The sequence below is a fragment of the Erpetoichthys calabaricus genome, chromosome 17, assembly GCF_900747795.2.
Source record: "Erpetoichthys calabaricus chromosome 17, fErpCal1.3, whole genome shotgun sequence".
Lineage (NCBI taxonomy): Eukaryota > Metazoa > Chordata > Cladistia > Polypteriformes > Polypteridae > Erpetoichthys > Erpetoichthys calabaricus.
In genome coordinates, this window is record NC_041410.2 from 61,275,076 (window position 1) to 61,294,681 (window position 19,606).

The 19,606-nt window shown below is 41.8% G+C and overlaps 1 protein-coding gene across 1 annotated transcript in view; it reads right to left on the reverse strand.

Annotated features, from left to right (window-relative positions):
* Positions 1–19,606, reverse strand: part of vps33b (VPS33B late endosome and lysosome associated) — a 111,540-nt gene that overhangs the window by 50,428 nt on the left and 41,506 nt on the right. The window contains 4 exon segments of the mRNA XM_051920225.1: positions 5,586–5,631; positions 12,748–12,815; positions 12,898–12,947; positions 13,087–13,148. Coding sequence (XP_051776185.1) covers positions 5,586–5,631; positions 12,748–12,815; positions 12,898–12,947; positions 13,087–13,148 — 226 coding nt within the window.

The following is a 19,606-nucleotide window of genomic DNA, read 5'->3' on the forward strand; positions in this document are numbered from 1 at the left end:
AAGAAGAAAAGGATGATTCAGCTTCTGATTAAGAACTGTGCTGCCCACAACATGCTTCCACATTTAGATAATGTTCGCAATTAATTCCTCCCACCCAATTGTACAGCAGTGCTTCAGCCATTGGGTTTGGGCATCATCTGCACCCTGAATGTATAATATTGCAAGGAAATGCTGAGAAAAAAATCTCATCAGCATAACTTGTAGACTGCGGTGGGCTGGCACCCTGCCCGGGATTTGTTTCCTGCCTTGCGCCCTGTGTTGGCTGGGATTGGCTCCAGCAGACCCCCATGACCCAGTAGTTAGGAGATGGATGGATGGATGGATGGATAGATAGATAGATAGTTAGACTCCAGCAGCAGCATACTGATAAAAAACAATATTAATTAAAGAGTGATAAAAACATAGTGCAAGTTAAAAAGTGCAAGGTGGAGAGTGCGAGGCAGGTATAACAGACAATAACATTGTATAATGTTACCGTTCCGCCCCCCCCCCCAACCCCCGGTGGAATTGAAGAGTCGCATAGTGTGGGGGAGGAATGATCTCCTTAGTCTGTCAGTGGAGCAGGACAGTAACAGCAGTCTGTCGCTGAAGCTGCTCCTCTATCTGGAGATGATACTGTTCAGTGGAGGCAGTGGATTCTCCATGATTGACAGGAGCCTGCTCAGTGCCCGTTGCTCTGCCACAGATGACAAACTGTCCACCTCCGTGCCTACAATAGAGCCTGCCTTCCTCACCAGTTTGTTCAGGCGTGAGGCATCCCTCGTCTTTATGCTGCCTCCCCAGCACACCACCGCGTAGAAGAGGGCGCTCGCCACAACTGTTTGATAGAACATCTGCAGCATCTTATTGTAGATGTTGAAAGATGCCAGCCTCCTAAGGAAGTATAGTTGACTCAGTCCTCTCTTGCATACAGCATCAGTACTGACAGTCCAGTCCAGTTTATCATCCAGCTGCACTCCCAGGTATTTATAGGTCTGTACCCTCCACACACAGTCACCTCTGATAATCACGGTGTTCGTGAGGGGCCTGAGCCTCCTAAACTCCACCACCAGCTCTTTGGTTTTGCTGGTGTTCAGTTGTAGGTGGTTTGAATCGCACCATTTAACAAAGTCCTTGATTAGGTTCCTATACTCCTCCTCCTGCCCACTTCTGATGCAGTCCACAATAGCAGTGTCATCAGTGAACTTTTGCATGTGGCAGGACTCTGAGTTGTATTGGAAGTCCAATGTATATAGGCTGAACAGGACCGGAGAAAGCACAGTCCCCTGCAGCGATCCTGTGCTGCTGACCACAATGTCAGACCTGCAGTTCCTGAGACACACATACTGAGGTCTGTCTGTAAGATAGTTCAGGATCCATGCCACCAGGTATGAATCTACTCCCATCTCTGTCAGCTTGTCCCTAAGGAGCAGAGGTTGGATGGTGTTGAAGGCGCTAGAGAAGTCCAGAAACATTATTCTTATTGAACCACTGCCTCCGTCCAAGTGGGAGAGGGATCGGTGTAGCATGTAGATGCTGGCATCCTCCGCTCCCACCTTCTCCTGGTATGCGAACTGCAGAGGGTCGAAGGCGTGGCGGACCTGTGGCCTCAGTTGGTGAAGCAGCAGCTGCTCCATGGTCTTCATCACATGTGACGTCAGGGCGACAGGCCTGAAGTCATTCAGCTCACTAGGACGTGATACCTTTGGGACTGGGGTGATGCAAGATGTTTTCCAAAACCTCAGGACTCTCCCCTGTTCCAGGCTCAGGTTGAAGATGCGCTGTAGAGGACTCCCCAGCTCCAACACACAGGCCTTCAACAGTAGTGGCGATACTCCATCTGTACCCACTGCTTTGCTGGCATGAAGTCTCCTGAGCTCTCTGCTTACCTGGGCTGCTGTAATTGTGGGTGGGAGAAAACTCTCTCCTATGCTGGTATCAGCAGAAGGATGGGTGGAGGATGCAGTACTCTGAGGTGAGAGTGGGTTAGGGTGGTCAAACCTGCTAAAAAAGTTGTTCATCAGATTTGCTTTCTCCCTGTCTCTGTCGATGGAGGCACCCCGCTTCGCGCTGCAGCCAGTGATGATCTTCATCCCATCCCACACTTCCTTCATGCTGTTACTCTGCAACTTTTGCTCTAGTTTTCTCCTGTACTGCTCCTTTGGCACCTTGAGCTGGACTCGGAGTTCCTTCTGCACGCACCTGAGCTCATGCTGATCACCGCCTTTAAAAGCCCTGGGATGGATGGATGGATAACTTGAAGACAGAAGGAGATGAAAATTAACGCGAAAGAAGCTATTGAAATGAAAGCAAACGCCAGGACGCAAGTTAAAGAAAGCACTATAGCAACAAATACAGAATCTCATTACAACAAAATATTTTTTAGGTCCCTGGCAGTTCGCTGTAACGGAATTTTACCTGTAGAAGTAATCTTTATTGTACCCAGAGTGTCATCAGACCAAAATAGAAGAATGAAAATAGAAAGACAACTACCAAGGCAGACATGAACTTTAAGAATGCATTTACTCAATGTAAAATAAATACAAACGACAAAAACAGCAGTGCATAGTTGTTTTAGAAAATATGCAATGTACTGCTGTTTTTCATAAATTACTTAAATTAAGCTAAGTCCCGGAGTTTTTCCTTATTGCATTTATACAAGAACGAAACGGTCAGTGCTGCTGTCTTAAAACTCAAATAAACTAGACTTTGATCTTGCTCTCGTTACAGTTTGTATATAATCTTAGCTTTTGATGGACCAGTACACAGGGTGTATGATTTAAGTATACTTTGTTATCTAGTACCATGGATATAAATGACAACTCTAAGAATTAAATATTATGTGTATTATTTAGTGGGACAAGAGGGTTTAGAAAATGAATTAATGAATGAAGCAATAAATCAATACCTACTGGCATACACAAAGCACAACAACATGATTAAATGTTGCCAGAGACATTAAGCACAGTGAATTCTTTGTGTCCTTGGTTTGAGGTATGTGGCTTAAAGTTAATAACAACTGCCCAAAGGTTTACTATATAATCGGCCTATTCATATGGTGGCCCATGGGCCCAGAAGCAATGGGCCTAGCCAGTTGTCTTGCCAGAAACAAAGAGAAAAACTAATTTTGCAAGCCTTCAGAAATTCCTACATAAATTGCTACAGTAGTACAGACCATGAATGCAGCTCTCCGCGTAACCTACCAACATTCAACCCACAATGCAGTATGTTGTGTTTCTAGAAATGGTGGTAGTACTCTATGATACAGTGCTTGTTTTTTTTTTTTTCCTTTTACGTATGTGTTGGTATTTTATACTGGCACCTTGGCCACAACAGCTGGTTTTGGCATCGACTACATATTACATGATTCTATAATCAATTGTGGGCTGAGTCTTAGGTGTATTCCAGTCTCATCAAGTGAGTGCGAACATGGGTTTTCATAAATGAATCTATTTGTTACTTCAATGACAGACAAACATTGACACTCAAAGCAAAGAATGAATTAGAGAGACTGCTTTTGAAGTTTCTTTAAAACTAGTCAAATTATGCACTGTTTGCTTTGTGGGACTGCATAAAAAGTTCTTTGTAGAACGCAGAGCTCATTATTAACCTGTGGTTAATATTCTTCAATTTTGGAAATTCTGTGTTTGTAATTTTTAACTATCAAGTACAATATTATGTAACACCTATGCAGGTGGCATAATGGTAGTGCCGCTGCCTCGCAATAAGGAGATCCTAGGTTTGTGTCCTGAGTCTTCTCTGCGTGGAGCCTGCAAAGCACTTTAAGTAGTGAATAAAGTGCTATATAAACATAAAGAATTATTATTATACTTGATGATTAATAATTTTCAAATTTTAAATGTTTCACCAAATAAAAAAAGCTCTAGGACTCTCGGCCTCCAAATACCTTCACAGTACCTCAAACTTGATCCAAATGCAATGTATGCATACCGCCACCTTTTGTTTTCAAAAACAGTACTGCTGATCACACATGTGGTGATTTAAAATGAACCCATGTTCCCTAAGTGTGCAGTAGACGTTGTATTCATGTGTGTTAGTTACTGATATTACTTGTTATGGGTTTGTGCACTGATAGCTTTGATAGCATTGATACTGCAGTTCTTTTTTGTTCTGTTAAATGCACTCTGTGATGTGCCTCAGTCAGATATAACTAAAATTTTTATTTTATTTCAAAAGTTAAACAAATGTTACTGCTTTTACTGTACATTTTTTATTTTATGCACTTTGAGATGTGCCTGGGTCAGATGTGAGCAACATATGGATCGCAGGAATCAACGGATAGAGGGGTTCTTTCATCGGATTGGCTGGCCCAGCAGTAACTCAGCTGTGGAATGGCCAACAGTGGGAGGTGGCTTAATGGCCAATGGCCAATAGCCCTGCTGTATACTATGACTCATTAATGTTTCAGAGTTTCTTTTCATGTATTAATGCATGCAATCGTTTACAAAATTGGGATTTCATAACTGATAAGTCTGAGTTTCTTTTTTAAGTTCTAAACAGGTTGGTTTAATATCAGAAACTGAATAAAGCAATGGATATTGAGATTTATTTTATACATATATAATAATTACTCATCTAGGACATGCAAAAAATGTATCTTTTTTTACTTGTAAAAACAACTTTTAATGAAAAGTACTAACTACAGTGAGATGAAACACTAACCATTAACATATAGTAAATCCAGGATAACACAGTACAAAGTGGTAGCTGTCTCATAGCTCAAAGAGACTAGGTCTGAATACTTGCACAGTCACTGTATCATGAGTTGGCCTTTCCTGCTTCTGTCTATGTTTGTTACGTAGCATCAAATTACAAATTTTTTATTCACTAATTACATGATAGAGGTCGGTACTTAAAAATGGGAACCTAAGACTGTGGCCTCACTTGAGAATCTGCTTAGAAGAATACACAACAGCCACTGCACTGAGTTATCATACGTAAATCCAAAACTTTGACTATTTCTATGATATTCCTTTTCTTTGCTTAATTTTTTGCATTTTGGAATTTTTGTTTAGTTTTCCTGTCTTTTATTTTTTGACCTTCTGCCAATCCTTTAGACTATCTTTAGATTCAACTACTATATTTAGATACAACCTCTTGCTTAATATTTATGAGGATTCGTTTGAATTAATGAATTTGCTGCTAAAAATATACTTACCACTTTGTCAGGTCTTTGTGGGCTTATTCTGATCTACATTTAAACACAAGTGTATATTGTCTTTCCAGAAGAAAGGTTGTTTCTGAGGAGTATGGATGAACACACCTCTGCCCCTGTAGGTGTGCTAAGCCATTATCTGCATTACTTTTTTTGGTGTGGAGTTTGAACATCCTTTCTGTGTCTATATGGGTTTTTCTTCAGATATCATGGACTAATTTCATATTCCCAAAATGTGGGTGTGTTAAGTTAATTAGTGATTCTGAACTTGATGAAACAGTGAATGTAGGTGAACTGTGGCAGAGTTTCATCCAATCTAAAGGTGGGTACCACCTTGTGCCCAAAGCAGCTAGGACAGATTTAAATCACATTCTTTTAAGTTCAACTTAAAACAGTTGTGTTAGATAGAAGAATAACAGAAAATCCTCACCTCCAAAGACACCCTGTTCCTCTAGAACTGCTTCACATACATAAAACTGAATATAAGAGACAGAACATTGAAACAAAGTTGCATATTTTACACAATACAAAATATAGTTATATTTCCACTCATACGATGATCTGAAAAAGTATTAATTACAGCACTTTAAATGTTTTACTAATACCCAAAATGTTGCAAAGAAAAAGGTTTATATATATAAAAGGTTTTTATTGTTTAGGCAACCAAGATTCTGACAAACAGTAAGAAAGAAAAAAAAACAAACAATAATGTCTACAGAAAATTAGAATGAAAACACGTTTAATGGGCCGTAAAACCACTTCTATGGCGCAGCCTCCAAATTTGCCTATCCGGCTTACACTAGACACTTGAAGTGGTTCATCTGCAGCTTCACTACAGTATGCAAAACCCAATAGTGATCTGCAACATTTCTTTAGCTTCTAAGCGCCTCTATGACACAAGTCAAGGATGTGTTGAACTTCTTAAGGGAAAGCATGTGACTCGAGAAGAATATGCAAACTTGAATATTACTTGTATTCACAGTGAAGTGGTGATCTTTGGATGTCCTAATATTAACACCTGGATATACTTAAAAATGAGACAATAAGCCTTAACTTTCTTTTGTATACGAGTTATTTCTGATGCATGCCTTGTCACACACATGCACATGGGGGATAGATTAAAGGCTCAAAGACTGTTATTCGTCAGCCAGACCAGGGGTTAGTGCTCCCACCTAATCCTCTCTCCACTTGTTCCTCTGCAGTTCAGCCGAAGACCCTGCCTCCCAATTACATCACCACTGGTCCACCCACTGTTGACGCCATTGCCGGTACCAGAATCCATCTTCCTGCCACATCAGTTCCTGTTCTGGCTGCCCTGATTCCACCTGTTCCTCTTATCCACCATATTTATAGCTCAGACTCATCCTGTTAGTCAGTTCAGCTGTGAACTCTGCTTCGGTAAAGATGTGTTTTCAGTGTATGAGGTGGCCATCACCAAACCTTTTTCTGTCTGCTGCTTATTTTTTTACCACAGCCTAAAATTACTTGGTATAAATCCTTTAGAACAGTAAGAATTTTACAATAAAATGAAGGGGTTGGGCAAGCAAAGCAAGAAGGGGGCATATCCCCCTTATTTTTATATATATATATATATATATATATATATATATATATATATATATATTAGGGATGCACCGATACCACTTTTTTGGAAAACGAGTACGAGTACTTGCATTTCAGTACTTGCCGATACCGAGTACTTAATAAAAACATGATTTAAATTTACAGGTAACAGCTTTAGTCATATAATTTAATTCCGCCCCACTGCTATAGCATCAGCTATGCTCCTCTGTGCTAATAAGCCCTCGTGAACAGCCAGTTGGAGCGTGTGCGCGACACACGGCAGACTTGGGAGCCCTGCGTCATTCATGGCTTTAATCATGTTTTTGGCATTGTCACGAAGCACAACATGTACTGATGTTTTAGGTATACCCCATGTCTGGAGCATTTCCTCAAACACATGCGCTATAGCCTGGCTGGTGTGCGAGCCGCGGAATTGTTACGCATGTAATATGGCTCGTTGCGGCGTGAAACTCTCGTCTATCCACTGGGAGGTTAGGCTAATTAGCGACACGGGGCTAACACTGCTTGTCCAAATATCCGTGGTGAAACTAAACGCAGAGGAGGCTTGCAGTAGGCTGTGGATATGTTTTTTCACGGAGTCGTGTAGTTTAGGCAGCTCCGTGTCAGTCATGTAGCGGCGGCTTGGGACATCATATCTGGGCTCCAGAACATGGAGGAGATGCAGGAATCCCACATTTTCTACCTCCGAGAGTGGCTGGTCACTCAATGCAATGTACTCGATAATTGCCTGTGTTATTTTCACATCACGTGGATTGTCTCTGGACATTTTCTCTCGTCTTGCAAGAGTTTGCTGCAGCGTGGGTTGTGTTGGTTTAGAAGCGTGGGTAAACTCTTTGTACTCGTTGTCGTTTTGGGATTTTAGGTGCTTGATTAAATTACTTGTGTTAAATGCGCTACCTTTTGAGCCTCCTCTGGACAATTTGGCTGAGCAGTCCGCCTTTGTTTTGTCGTCTTCATTCACTTTGAAATAGTTCCACACGGCTCACATGTCACGCCTCGCCTTCTCCCCGCTCTGAGCTGCAGCCGGGGCCTGGGGGCGGGCACTCGGCGCCTGTGATTAACCCCTTACACGCCGCTCAAACATAGAAATTTCTCAGACCGTGGTATCGGTCCCCGGTATCGGGGGACTTTTAACGAGTACGAGTACTTTAGAAAATGTGGTATCGAGGCCGATACCAGATACTGGTATCAGTATCGGTGCATCCCTAATATATATATACTAGGGGGCTCCGCCCCCTGCTCGCTTCGCTCGCCAACCCCTGGTGTTGGGAATGACAAAGAGCGTGATGTATGAATGAGATATAGAATAGTGTGACGGTGTAGATGATGCAAATAGAAAGCAAACAATAAAGTGTGTGGCACAGTGTAAAGGTTTATTTGAAAATTTCTTTGTACACGCCGTTTAAATGTAAAAGGTAATTCCAGCTCAGAACTTGTAAGGTCATTTAAGATGGTTATTGTTGTGATCAGAGTCAAGTTTGTCAGAGCTTAGAAAGAGTTGTGTCTCTCCAGGAAGTAATGGAATGACTTGGGTATTTATGTTTTCCACATTAATATTTTTTGGACATAATATAGTGCGTTGTGTTAAAAGGGGCATTTGGTCTAATGAGATTGCTGTTCCAAATCTCTCTGTAACTAAGTCGTCGCAGATAAAGGCTTGAGGAATTGTAATAATATGTGGCTGAAGTCCATCTGTATTGGTGAGTGTACCATCTCTCAGTTGTAATAAGCAATTGTTATGATCTGGTTCTGGACATCGTATCTTTTTTACTAACTGTATCTTTTGAAAGCAATGCCAATTGTCTGCGTATTTTAAGGTGCACTGAACAATAGCTGAGTGCATGGCATCTGGAAGAATAGCTAATCACTGTCTAAAATCTCCTCCTCATAAAAGTACCTTTCCTCCAAATCGAAAATTATTATTCATAAACGTTTGTAGAAGTTTATGAATGGTGTTGAGTAAGTGACTTCATGCCATTGAACATTCATCAATAAACAAAATTTTTTCAAGACGGATGTCACGTGCAGTGCCACCGTTAATGTTCATAGTGGATACCGATTTGTAGGATCTAATGTAGTTGATAAAGATTTCACTTTCAGGTACATCGTCAGTTATAAGCTTCTGTAGATATTCAGTATATGAATGTAAAGAAGGCAGTCTAATTTGACCCTTTTGACAACAACGTGTAAATGTATAACTTGTATTGCCAGTTGTTTCTTCAGGGAAGTGAACTGAATGAGAATGATTGCAAATGACATTCATTAATCCGAATGAATTTTCCTGGTGTATGTTTTGCTTGTGCCGTTTGAGAGGCGCGTTGTTGCATGTGTAGTATTTGGGACGTGTTGTTTTGGAGCTGTAATCGATTTGCCTGTGCTGTGTGAGAAGCCCGTTGTAGCCTTCGCTGCCATTAACGTATGTCTGAGACGGGAGGTGTTTCGTTTTGAATCCGTGCCTGTTGCGATGCAGCACTTTGATTGATAGTTTGCGTCATGTGGATCTAGGATGTAGATTTGTGCATATTTGCGTTGTTGATTTGTTTCAGGGTGCACTGTTCCAATGCGATGCAGTATTTGTGCACATATGCGAAAGCAGTATGGGCCATTGCCTTTTGGTGGCCTGATATTTACTCCAGTAGATGCCAAAGCAAATGAACTATTGTAGGATCTAATGCAGTTCATAAAGTTTTTACTTTTAGGTACATCGTTAGTTAGAAGCTTTAGTTGAGCTTTGCGTTTTTGGAGTCGAGAGATTTTTTCTTTTAGAAATATGGATAAGTAATAAGGAGTATTGCACTCACTGTTAATATGGAGCCTTTTCTGCGGTTGAACGGTTAATAGTGCCTTATTGTAATGAGATCCACCTATGCTGCATAGCCGTCTATTTTGTTGTTTCTTTCGTGTTCGTGTGTTTGTTCCTGTTATCCTTTCCTTTTCGTTTTGTACCCGTGACCGTGTATTCATGACTTGTTTCTTTCTCAGCATGCGAAATATGGATAAGTAATAAGGAGGATCGCAGTCACTGTTAATATGTTTCCTTTTCTGCAGTTGAACGGTTAATAGTGCTTTATTGTAAGGAGATCCACCAATGCTGACACCTATGCTGTCTAGTGTGAAGGTGTTGATGTTCACTTTAGAATATGTGGCTTTGGGTGTCACTTCTTATGGATGTGTGTGTGGGGGGGGGGGGGGGGGTTGAGGATTGTTGTCGCGCGAGCGTCTTCTTTCTTTTTGTGTTCCTGTGTCTTGTTGAATCCCCCTCTTTGTGTGTGTCCCGTCCCTTGTTTGTAGGGTCTGTGGGGTGGTTTTGTGTTCTTTTTTTTGTGTTCCATGGGCTTGTTGAATCCCCCTCTTGGTGTGTGTCCCGTCCGGTGCCTGTAAGGGGGGGGTGCCTTGCTGTTGTGCGCGAGCCTCTTTTTTTTTTTTTTGGGTCTAGTTTTGTGTGCAATGTGTTTCGTGCTTTGCCTGCGTTTGACTACTTTTTTATGTGCCTTTTCCTTTTTTCGGTGCTCGTTGCGCCTCATTTCTCCATTTTTCCTGTGCTCACTCCTTTTTTCTGTGGTCTTGTCCGCCTCTCGCGGCCCCTCATCCGCCTCTCTCGCCCTCTTTTGTCCGCCTTTCTCGGCTCCTCAGCCGACTCTCGCGGACTCTTTTTGCGCCTGCGCAGTACGTCTTTTTGCAGCTACGGCCCATTGCCGGATGTGCCTGCGTCCATCATCTGGTTTAGCATTCTCGGTTTTCCTTTTCTGCAGTTGAACGGTTAATAGTGCTTTATTGTAAGGAGATCCACCAATGCTGACACCTATGCTGTCTAGTGTGAAGGTGTTGATGTTCACTTTAGAATATGTGGCTTTGGGTGTCACTTCTTATGGATGTGTGTGTGTGTGTGTGTGTGTGAGGGGGGGGAGGGTTGAGGATTGTTGTCGCGCGAGCGTCTTCTTTCTTTTTTGTGTTCCTGTGTCTTGTTGAATCCCCCTCTTTGTGTGTGTCCCGTCCCTTGCTTGTAGGGTCTGTGGGGTGGTTTTGTGTTCTTTTTTTTGTGTGCCATGGGCTTGTTGAATCCCCCTCTTGGTGTGTGTCCCGTCCGGTGCCTGTAAGGGGGGGGGGGTGCCTTGCTGTTGTGCGCGAGCCTCTTTTTTTTTTTTTTTTGGGTCTAGTTTCGTGTGCAATGTGTTTCGTGCTTTGCCTGCGTTTGACTACTTTTTTATGTGCCTTTTCCTTTTTTCGGTGCTCGTTGCGCCTCATTTCTCCATTTTTCCTGTGCTCACTCCTTTTTTCTGTGGTCTTGTCCGCCTCTCGCGGCCCCTCATCCGCCTCTCTCGCCCTCTTTTGTCCGCCTTTCTCGGCTCCTCAGCCGACTCTCGCGGACTCTTTTTGTGCCTGCGCAGTACGTCTTTTTGCAGCTACGGCCCATTGCCGGATGTGCCTGCGTCCATCATCCGGTTTAGCATTCTCGGTTAGTAATATGGATATATATATATATATATATATATATATATATATATACACAGTATACACAGGGTGGGGCAGAAATAACTCCCACATTTCGAAAAATCACTGTGGGGTCCCCAAAGCAGGTAGAGGGGTGCGGTCCGTTCCGTTAGATAGGGTACATAATAAAGTTTTCAGTTGTCACCATGCCGTGGTCGGGTGAGCATCGAGGCTTTGTAGTGGAGGCTTTTTTCAAAAATGGCGAATCTGTAACTGCAACACAGAGGGCGTTTCGCACGCGGTTCGGTTTACGTGCTAATGAAAGTGTTCCAGACCGGAAAACAATTTTGCTGTGGGTTCAAAGAGTAAGGGCAACAGGATCTGCACTGAAGGGGGTACCTCAAGGACGAGGTTTTCAAACATCGTCCTCGGTCCTTGGACCAACTAAAGGAGAAACATTCAAGAAGAAATTGAAGGAATTTTGCCCGACATGCCAGTGAGAGTGATGGAAAACTTCCAAGAACGGCTCCAAATGTGTATCAGCTGTCAAGGCCACCATTTGGACGATATAATTTTTAAAACTTAAAGTAAAAAAACTTTTTTATATCTACATTTGGGAAATAAAAAGTTTTTGGTGATACCTTGTACCATTTTTTTTCAATCCCCCTTTGAAATGTGGGAGTTACTTCTGCACAACCCTGTATCAAACATTCATTGTTTGGTCCATAATAAGTGATAATTTATGATGCACCAAAGGATGATATTCCTTAAAGGAATATTCCACCCATAAATTATACTTTCTTCTATATGTAGCTTATTCCATGTAGGTTGTAATGAAGGCTGAGAAAAAAAATAGTTTTGTATGTTTAATGAAAACATAAGGTTAAAATTTTTTTTCTTGGCCACCACTATATACTATACTGGCATGTTCCTTTAATAATAAATGTAAAATATGAAGTAATCCTACTGGTCTCAAAATTACGGCTTGCCAACTATACTTTTCAGCCTTGTCTTGCATTGATTTAAAACCATTTATCCATATTCAAAAGCAGTAAACTCCACGTCAGCATTGTTTGCATGGACATTGGTACTTCTTCCGTGCTTTGATGTCACAACCGAAACATACCATTTCCACAGCAACCATTTCAATCACCAGCAATATAGCCATTTTTTTAGGTAATTAGAGTATGTCAGAAGTGTTCCTGTGCACGTTTTCTATATTTTACAGATTACGCAGCTACAGAATAGCATTGTAATTATGAATTTTACTAATCTGGGTTTGTAAGGCCATAAACTTGTTATAGCAAGTTTTCACGGCTGGCAATTTTTTTAATTGTTCAGTACTGTGCAAGACAGATGTTATATATGTTTTATTATTTTGTGTTTGTGACAAATGGCTTTTTCTATTAAACATCATGTAGGTATTTAACCACCATATTTCTGGCACATTCTCTAATGCATCACTGTTGATCTTGATGTTAATAGTGGAAGAATATTAGGGCTGTAATTTTGCATCATACAGATAAACATAATGAAATTGAAAGGAAAGTAAATGATGATCATAAAAATATGCTTACCTTTTGTGGGCAAAATATGATCTTGTACTTTCTACATTTTCCAGTGATTTTGTCAGAATTTACAATCTCTGCCATTGAAAGTGAATAGCAGTTTAAATATTTAGTAAAATAGTAGCAGATCATTCAAGTAAAATACATGCTTCTACTTACCACTAATCCACTTTACAGCTTGGATATGAGGACGAATCAGAAAACATAGTCTGCAAAATCAAAAATGGTGGAATCAAGTATTATTTATATCAAAAATATTAAGCATTTGGGATTACTGATCTAGGTATAGATCTTTCAACTCCAAAAACAGTAAGTCTGAAGTGTCAATGAAAAGGGTCTTACACTTACTGATCACAGCTGCTAATAACAGGCTTGTTATCTAGTCTGTAAAGCTTGTCTACTTCATGTTGCTAAGAAAATAAACAAAGTGGTTAAAAAAGGATAAAGCCCTATAATTTTTAAAAGACATGAATGTAATTCTCATAACATTAGTAATATTATAAAACTACCTAAAACTTATTCTCTCTCCTAGGCAATAAATCAGGATCAGCTTATTTCACCAAATATACTAAACACACGTAAAATGAAATTGTTTGTATATCTGGTCTAAAGGTAGTTGTTACATAAATTTCACAATAGCAGTCCAAATACCGGTAAATGAAATAAAGTTCAGACAAAGGTAACATTTAGTGAAAAAAAAAATGTAAACGTGTAGTGCAGATAGAAGATGTTTACAATCACAATGACAATATCAGGTACTAATGTGATGTGCTTTCTTATTACTGTATTATTATTACTACGAACTAACTGAGTCAGAAAGAAAGTTCAACTAGGAGGGCAGTTCAGTAATATAAAGTTGTTAAGGTGGAGAACAATTTGAGACTTCAGGGAACAACCCCCCAGATAAGAATATATAAACAGATGTTTACAAGGATTGGTGGGATCAACAACCTTTTATTTAGTTTTTTTTCTTTTGCTCACTTCTTTACTCTGAAGTTATGATAATTTTCAATGCAGGGAAGACATCAGCTACTGAATTTATCTGCAGTAAAGATTACCCATTACAGTTTGCTCTTGAAGCAAGAGAATGCTGTACCATACCAGCCACTGACTGGATAGACTGGAGAAGTACTAAGTGGGTGACAATACCTTTTTTTAAATAGCAAAGAAAGTGTATTCTCTTTTTTATTTTACTCATCAACCCAGTTGTATTATTATCCTATTTCACTATGATGGGACACTGGGCCCTAGAAACTTAATGTTTCAATCACAATTAAGTGTCACGCTAAACAGTTTTGGACCTATGCATGGATACATGCTTTTTTTTTTTTTACTTATTTACATAATAATATTAATAATAATAATGCATTTTATTTATAGGGGCACTTTACATTTGCAGTAAATCTCAAAGTGCAACATAATGATGACTCAGGCGCCGCCGAAAGTGGCAGGCTTTTCAGCAGCTCCGTGTACTACTTTATTTTTCTACTTATTTATTTTTACTTATTTATTTTTCTACTTTTATTCTACTCTTTTTTATTGATCACTCCTATCACTTTATTTTATGAGGATTCGTTCCCTGGACACACTTACTTTTACAACGTGGGCATGGATTTTTACACGCCGAGGCTCGTCTATTCAAGTACTCAACTTCGAACGCTGAGAACAAATGCCAGTGCCGGAGTGGTATCCTATTTACCCGACGAGTTAAGAAGGCGGTATCGTGGCAGCAGAGCCGACACTAAGCAAAAAATGAAGCGGCTTGCGAGAAAGTGGCGTTTTAAGCCCTCGGTGCCTTCTGTGATTCTGGGAAATGTGAACTCAATCTCAAATAAGATCGACGAACTGGCTGCGCTGGTGAAAAATGTCAGAACCTACAGAGAATGCAGTTTGTTGTGCTTTTGCGAAACATGGCTAACTACCACCATCCCAGATGTTAGCACAGTTAGAGCGTACAGAGATGCAAGTACCTGCGGGAAGCACAAAGGAGGAGGACTCGTTCTCTATGTTAATACACGGTGGTGTAACTCTGGACATGTTAATGTCAAAGTCTCCACTTGCTGCAGGGACATCGAACTGTTGGCCATAAGTTTGCGTCCCTATTACTTGCCCAGAGAGTTTGGACACGTCATTGTTGTTATTGTTTACATTCCTCCTCGGGCGGATGTGGAGACAGCGAGTGACATCATCCATTCTGCTGTTGCTAAGTTACAAACGCAGCACCCTGAGACGCTTGTGCTAATTGCTGGAGACTTTAACCATGTGACGCTGGACAAAACATTACCTGCCTTCTCCCAGTATGTGGACTGTAACACCCGGGGAAATAAGACTATTGATTTACTGTATGCAAACGTTAAAGACGCATACAGCGCCACTCCGCTGCCTGCACTTGGGAAAGCAGATCATAACCTGGTTCTGCTTCAGCCTCACTACAAACCAAGAGTGAAGGTCCTACCTACAACTACACGCTCATTCAGGAAGTGGTCCCCTGAGGTAGAGCAGGCTCGTAGAGAATGCTTTGGAACTACAGACTGGGATATCCTGCAGGGATCACATAGTGAGAACATTGAGGAGGTTGTTGACTGCACTACTGACTACATCAACTTCTGTATGGACATTGCAGTTCCAGTAAGAACTGTACGCTGCTATGCTAACAACAAGCCATGGATTACAAGTGACATCAAGGGCCTTTTGAACCAGAAGAAAAGGGCTTTTAAAAGCAGTGATCAGCATGAGCTCAAGCGCATGCAGAAGGAACTCTGAGTCCAGCTCAGGATGGCGAAGGAGCAGTACAGGAGAAAGCTGGAGCAGAAGTTGCAGAATAACAGCATGAAGGAAGTGTGGGATGGGATGAAGATCATCACTGGCTGCAGCTCGAAGTGGGGTGCCACCATCGAGAGAGACGTGAAGAGAGCAAACCAAATGAACAACTTCTTCAACAGGTTTGACCACCCTAACCTACTCTCACTCTCACCTCGGAGTACTGCACCCTCCACACATCCTTCTGCTGATACCAGCATAGGAGAGACATCCCCACCCATAATTACAACAGCGTAGGTGATCAGAGAGCTGAGGAGACTTCGTGCCAGCAAAGCAGCGGGTCCAGATGGAGTATCGCCACGACTGCTGAAGGTCTGTGCATTGGAGCTGGGGGGTCCTCTACAGAGCATCTTCAACCTGAGCCTGGAACAGGGGAGAGTCCCGAGGCTTTGGAAAACATCTTGCATCACCCCAGTCCCGAAGGTATCACGTCCTAGTGAGCTGAATGACTTCTGGCCTGTTGCTCTGACATCACATGTGATGAAGACCATGGAGAGGCTGCTGCTTCACCACCTTAGGCCACAGGTTCAACATGCCCTTGACCCTCTGCAGTTTGCATATCAGGAGAAAGTGGGAGTGGACGATGCCATCATCTATATGCTACACCGATCCCTCTCCCACTTAGACAGAGGCAGTGGTGCTGTAAGAATTATGTTTCTAGACTTCTCTAGCGCCTTCAACAGAATCCAACCTCTGCTCCTTAGGGACAAGCTGACAGAGATGGGAGTTGATTCATACCTGGTGGCATGGATCGTGGACTATCTTGAAGACAGACCTCAGTATGTGCGTCTTGGGAACTGCACGTCTGACATTGTGGTCTGCAACACAGGAGAGCCACAGGGGACTGTGCTTTCTCCGGTCCTGTTCAGCCTATATACATCGGACTTCCAATACAACTCAGAGTCCTGCCACGTGCAAAAGTTCGCTGATGACACTGCTATCGTGGGCTGCATCAGGAATAGGCTGGAGGAGGAGTATAGGGACCTAATCAATGACTTTGTTAAATGGTGCGACTCAAACCACCTACAACTGAACACCAGCAAAACCAAGGAGCTGGTGGTGGATTTTAGGAGGCCCAGACCCCTCATGGACCCCGTGATCATCAAAGGTGACTGTGTGCAGATGGTGCAGACCTATAAATATCTGGGAGTGCAGCTGGATGATAAATTAGACTGGACTGCCAATACTGATGCTCTGTGCAAGAAAGGACAGAGCCGACTATACTTCCTTAGAAGGCTAGCGTCCTTCAACATCTGCAATAAGATGCTGCAGATGTTCTATCAGACAGTTGTGGCGAGCGCCCTCTTCTACGCGGTGGTGTGCTGGGGAGGCAGCATTAAGAAGAAAGACGCCTCACGCCTGGACAAACTGGTGAGGAAGGCAGGCTCTATTGTTGGCATGGAGCTGGACAGTTTAAAATCTGTGGCAGAGCGACGGGCGCTCAGCAGGCTCCTATCAATTATGGAGAATCCACTGCATCCACTAAATAGTATCATCTCCAGACAGAAGAGCAGCTTCAGCGACAGACTGCTGTCACTGTCCTGCTCCACTGACAGATTGAGGAGATCGTTCCTCCCCCAAACTATGCGACTCTTCAATTCCACCCGGGGGGAGTAAACGTTAACAATTAACATTATACTAAGTTATTGTCTGTTTTTTACCTGCATTATTATCAATGTTTAATTTAATATTGCTTATTGTATCAGTATGCTGCTGCTGGAGAATGTGAATTTCCCATTGGGATTAATAAAGAAAGTATGTATGTATGTATGTATGTATGTATGTATGTATGTATGTATGTATGTATGTATGTATGTATGTATCTATCTATCTATCTATCTATCTATCTATCTATCTATCTATCTATCTATCTATCTATCTATCTATCTATCGAAAAAGTTCAAGCAAAGGCAAAGTAATACAAAAACAGAGATAAAACAACAATAATTATAACATTCTTGTTAATAAGCTTTCCTAAATAGAAAAGTCTTTAGCTGTTTTTTAAAACAGCCCACAACCTGCTGTGTTCTTAGGCTCTCTAGCAGGACATTCCAGAGCCTTGGAGCAGCGGCTGCAAAGGCTCGGTCACCCATTGTATGAAGTTTGATCACAGGGGGGCGAAGGAGGTAGGTACTGCATTTGTAAAACGGAGGTTTCTTGTAGTGGATTTTAGTATAAGGAGTTCTTTAAGATATTGTGGAGAATTTCCATGGATACACTGGTGAGTAAACAAACAGAGTTTGTTTCAATATGGAGATGGATAGGGAGCCAATGAAGTGATCGAAGGATTTGTGAAATGTGTTCATATTTCCCAATGAGGAGTGCATTACAATAGTCCAGTATGGATGAGACAAAGGCATGAACCAGCTTTTCAGAATCACAGCGGGAGAGGTAGGGACGGAGTTTGGCTATGTTTCGGAGATGAAGGAATGCAATTTTACAAAGGTGATGGATATGTGTATCAAATGACAGATGGGAGTCTAACTTGACACCCAAATTTGTAACAGAAGGGGAGAGGGTAATGGTACGGTTAGAAAAGTAAATGCAATTTATAGAGGAACGAAGTTGATGGGTATGGGGGGGGGGGGAGGGGGGTCAATTAAAAGAGCTTCACTTTTGGTACTGTTCAGCTTGAGGAAGTTCTTGGACATCCAGGCCTCAATCTCATCCAAGAAAGAGGAAAAAGTTGATGGAGGTGTAAGAGAAGTCGAATCCAGTCTCACATAGAGCTGCGTATCATCGGCATAGCAATGGAATGAAACTCCATGCTTGCGAATGATGCGACCCAGGGGTAGCATATAGATATTAAAGAGGGTCAGCCCAAGGACTGATCCTTGTGGGACCCCACAGGTGACAGTGCGGATATGAGATTTAGCATCCCTCAAGGCCACATACTCAGCCATGTCTGTAAGATAGGACTCGAACCAGTCCAAAGCAATGCCAGAAAGTCCAATTGTATAGTGAAGATGATGGAGAATATTAGGGCTGCACGATAACAGAAAAAATGATTATCATGATTATTTTGCTCAAAATTTTTATCACGATTAATAATGACGATTATTCCTTTGGTAAATGAAGTCTGTGACCAAACCAGTGTAGCCTCGGCCAGTTATTCACAGATGCTGCCCTAATCATATTAGCTGCGTTGTCCGTTGTGATGCACACAAGTCTTTCTTCCACCAAGCCCCAAGCGGACATCGCTTCTTTGAGGCCGACTGCAATAAACTCCGCTGTATGGTCTTGTGGGAAAAACGAAGTTTGCAAAAGCTTGCTTTTCATCTCAAACTCGCTGTCAATAAAATGAACTGTCAAGCTCAAATACGGTTCTGCAGTTCTGCTTGACCACAAGTCGGTCGTGGCAGCAAAATATTCAAGGCTGAGCCTGAGAATTTCTCTTTCTATTTCTTTTCGGCATTTCGCATACAGCGAGGGCAGCGCAACATTGGAAAAATGGTTGCGTGAGGGAATGCTATATCTTTTATCAAGTGTTGCGATCATTTTTTTAAACCCCTCACTGCTTACGGTGGTTATTGGACACATATCCTTGGCTATATGGTACGTGATCACCTCTGTTATTTCCCGTTGTCTTTGCGAGCTATGCAGATATGGTATTGCGTTGAACAATGTCCCTGATATTGTTGTCTGTGTTGTGGATGGCTGGTAATTTTTTGTTGTTGCTGTTTGTGCCTTCAGTCGTTGAAATTCTTGATAGTGTACTTTGTGGTGGCTTTTAAGGTGGTTGATGAGGTCTGTTGTGTTACCTTGGGACGTTTGGACGGAACAGGAGCAAAGTTTGCACAAGACTCGTACCTGATCAACATCACATTCCTCGAAATCGAAATAGTTCCAGACAACTGAGTATGACCCCTTTTTAGGAACTAACGATCGCACTTCTGCACCTTCCTCACGTTGCTCCGCCATCATATGTTTATTCTGACTGACTGTTATTGACTTCTACTGCTTCAGAATGCGCTTGCAATCTAGACGCAGTAACGTCATAGTGACGCAGTCCAATCCGTAAACTCAGCCCATAAAAAACAGTTTGGTA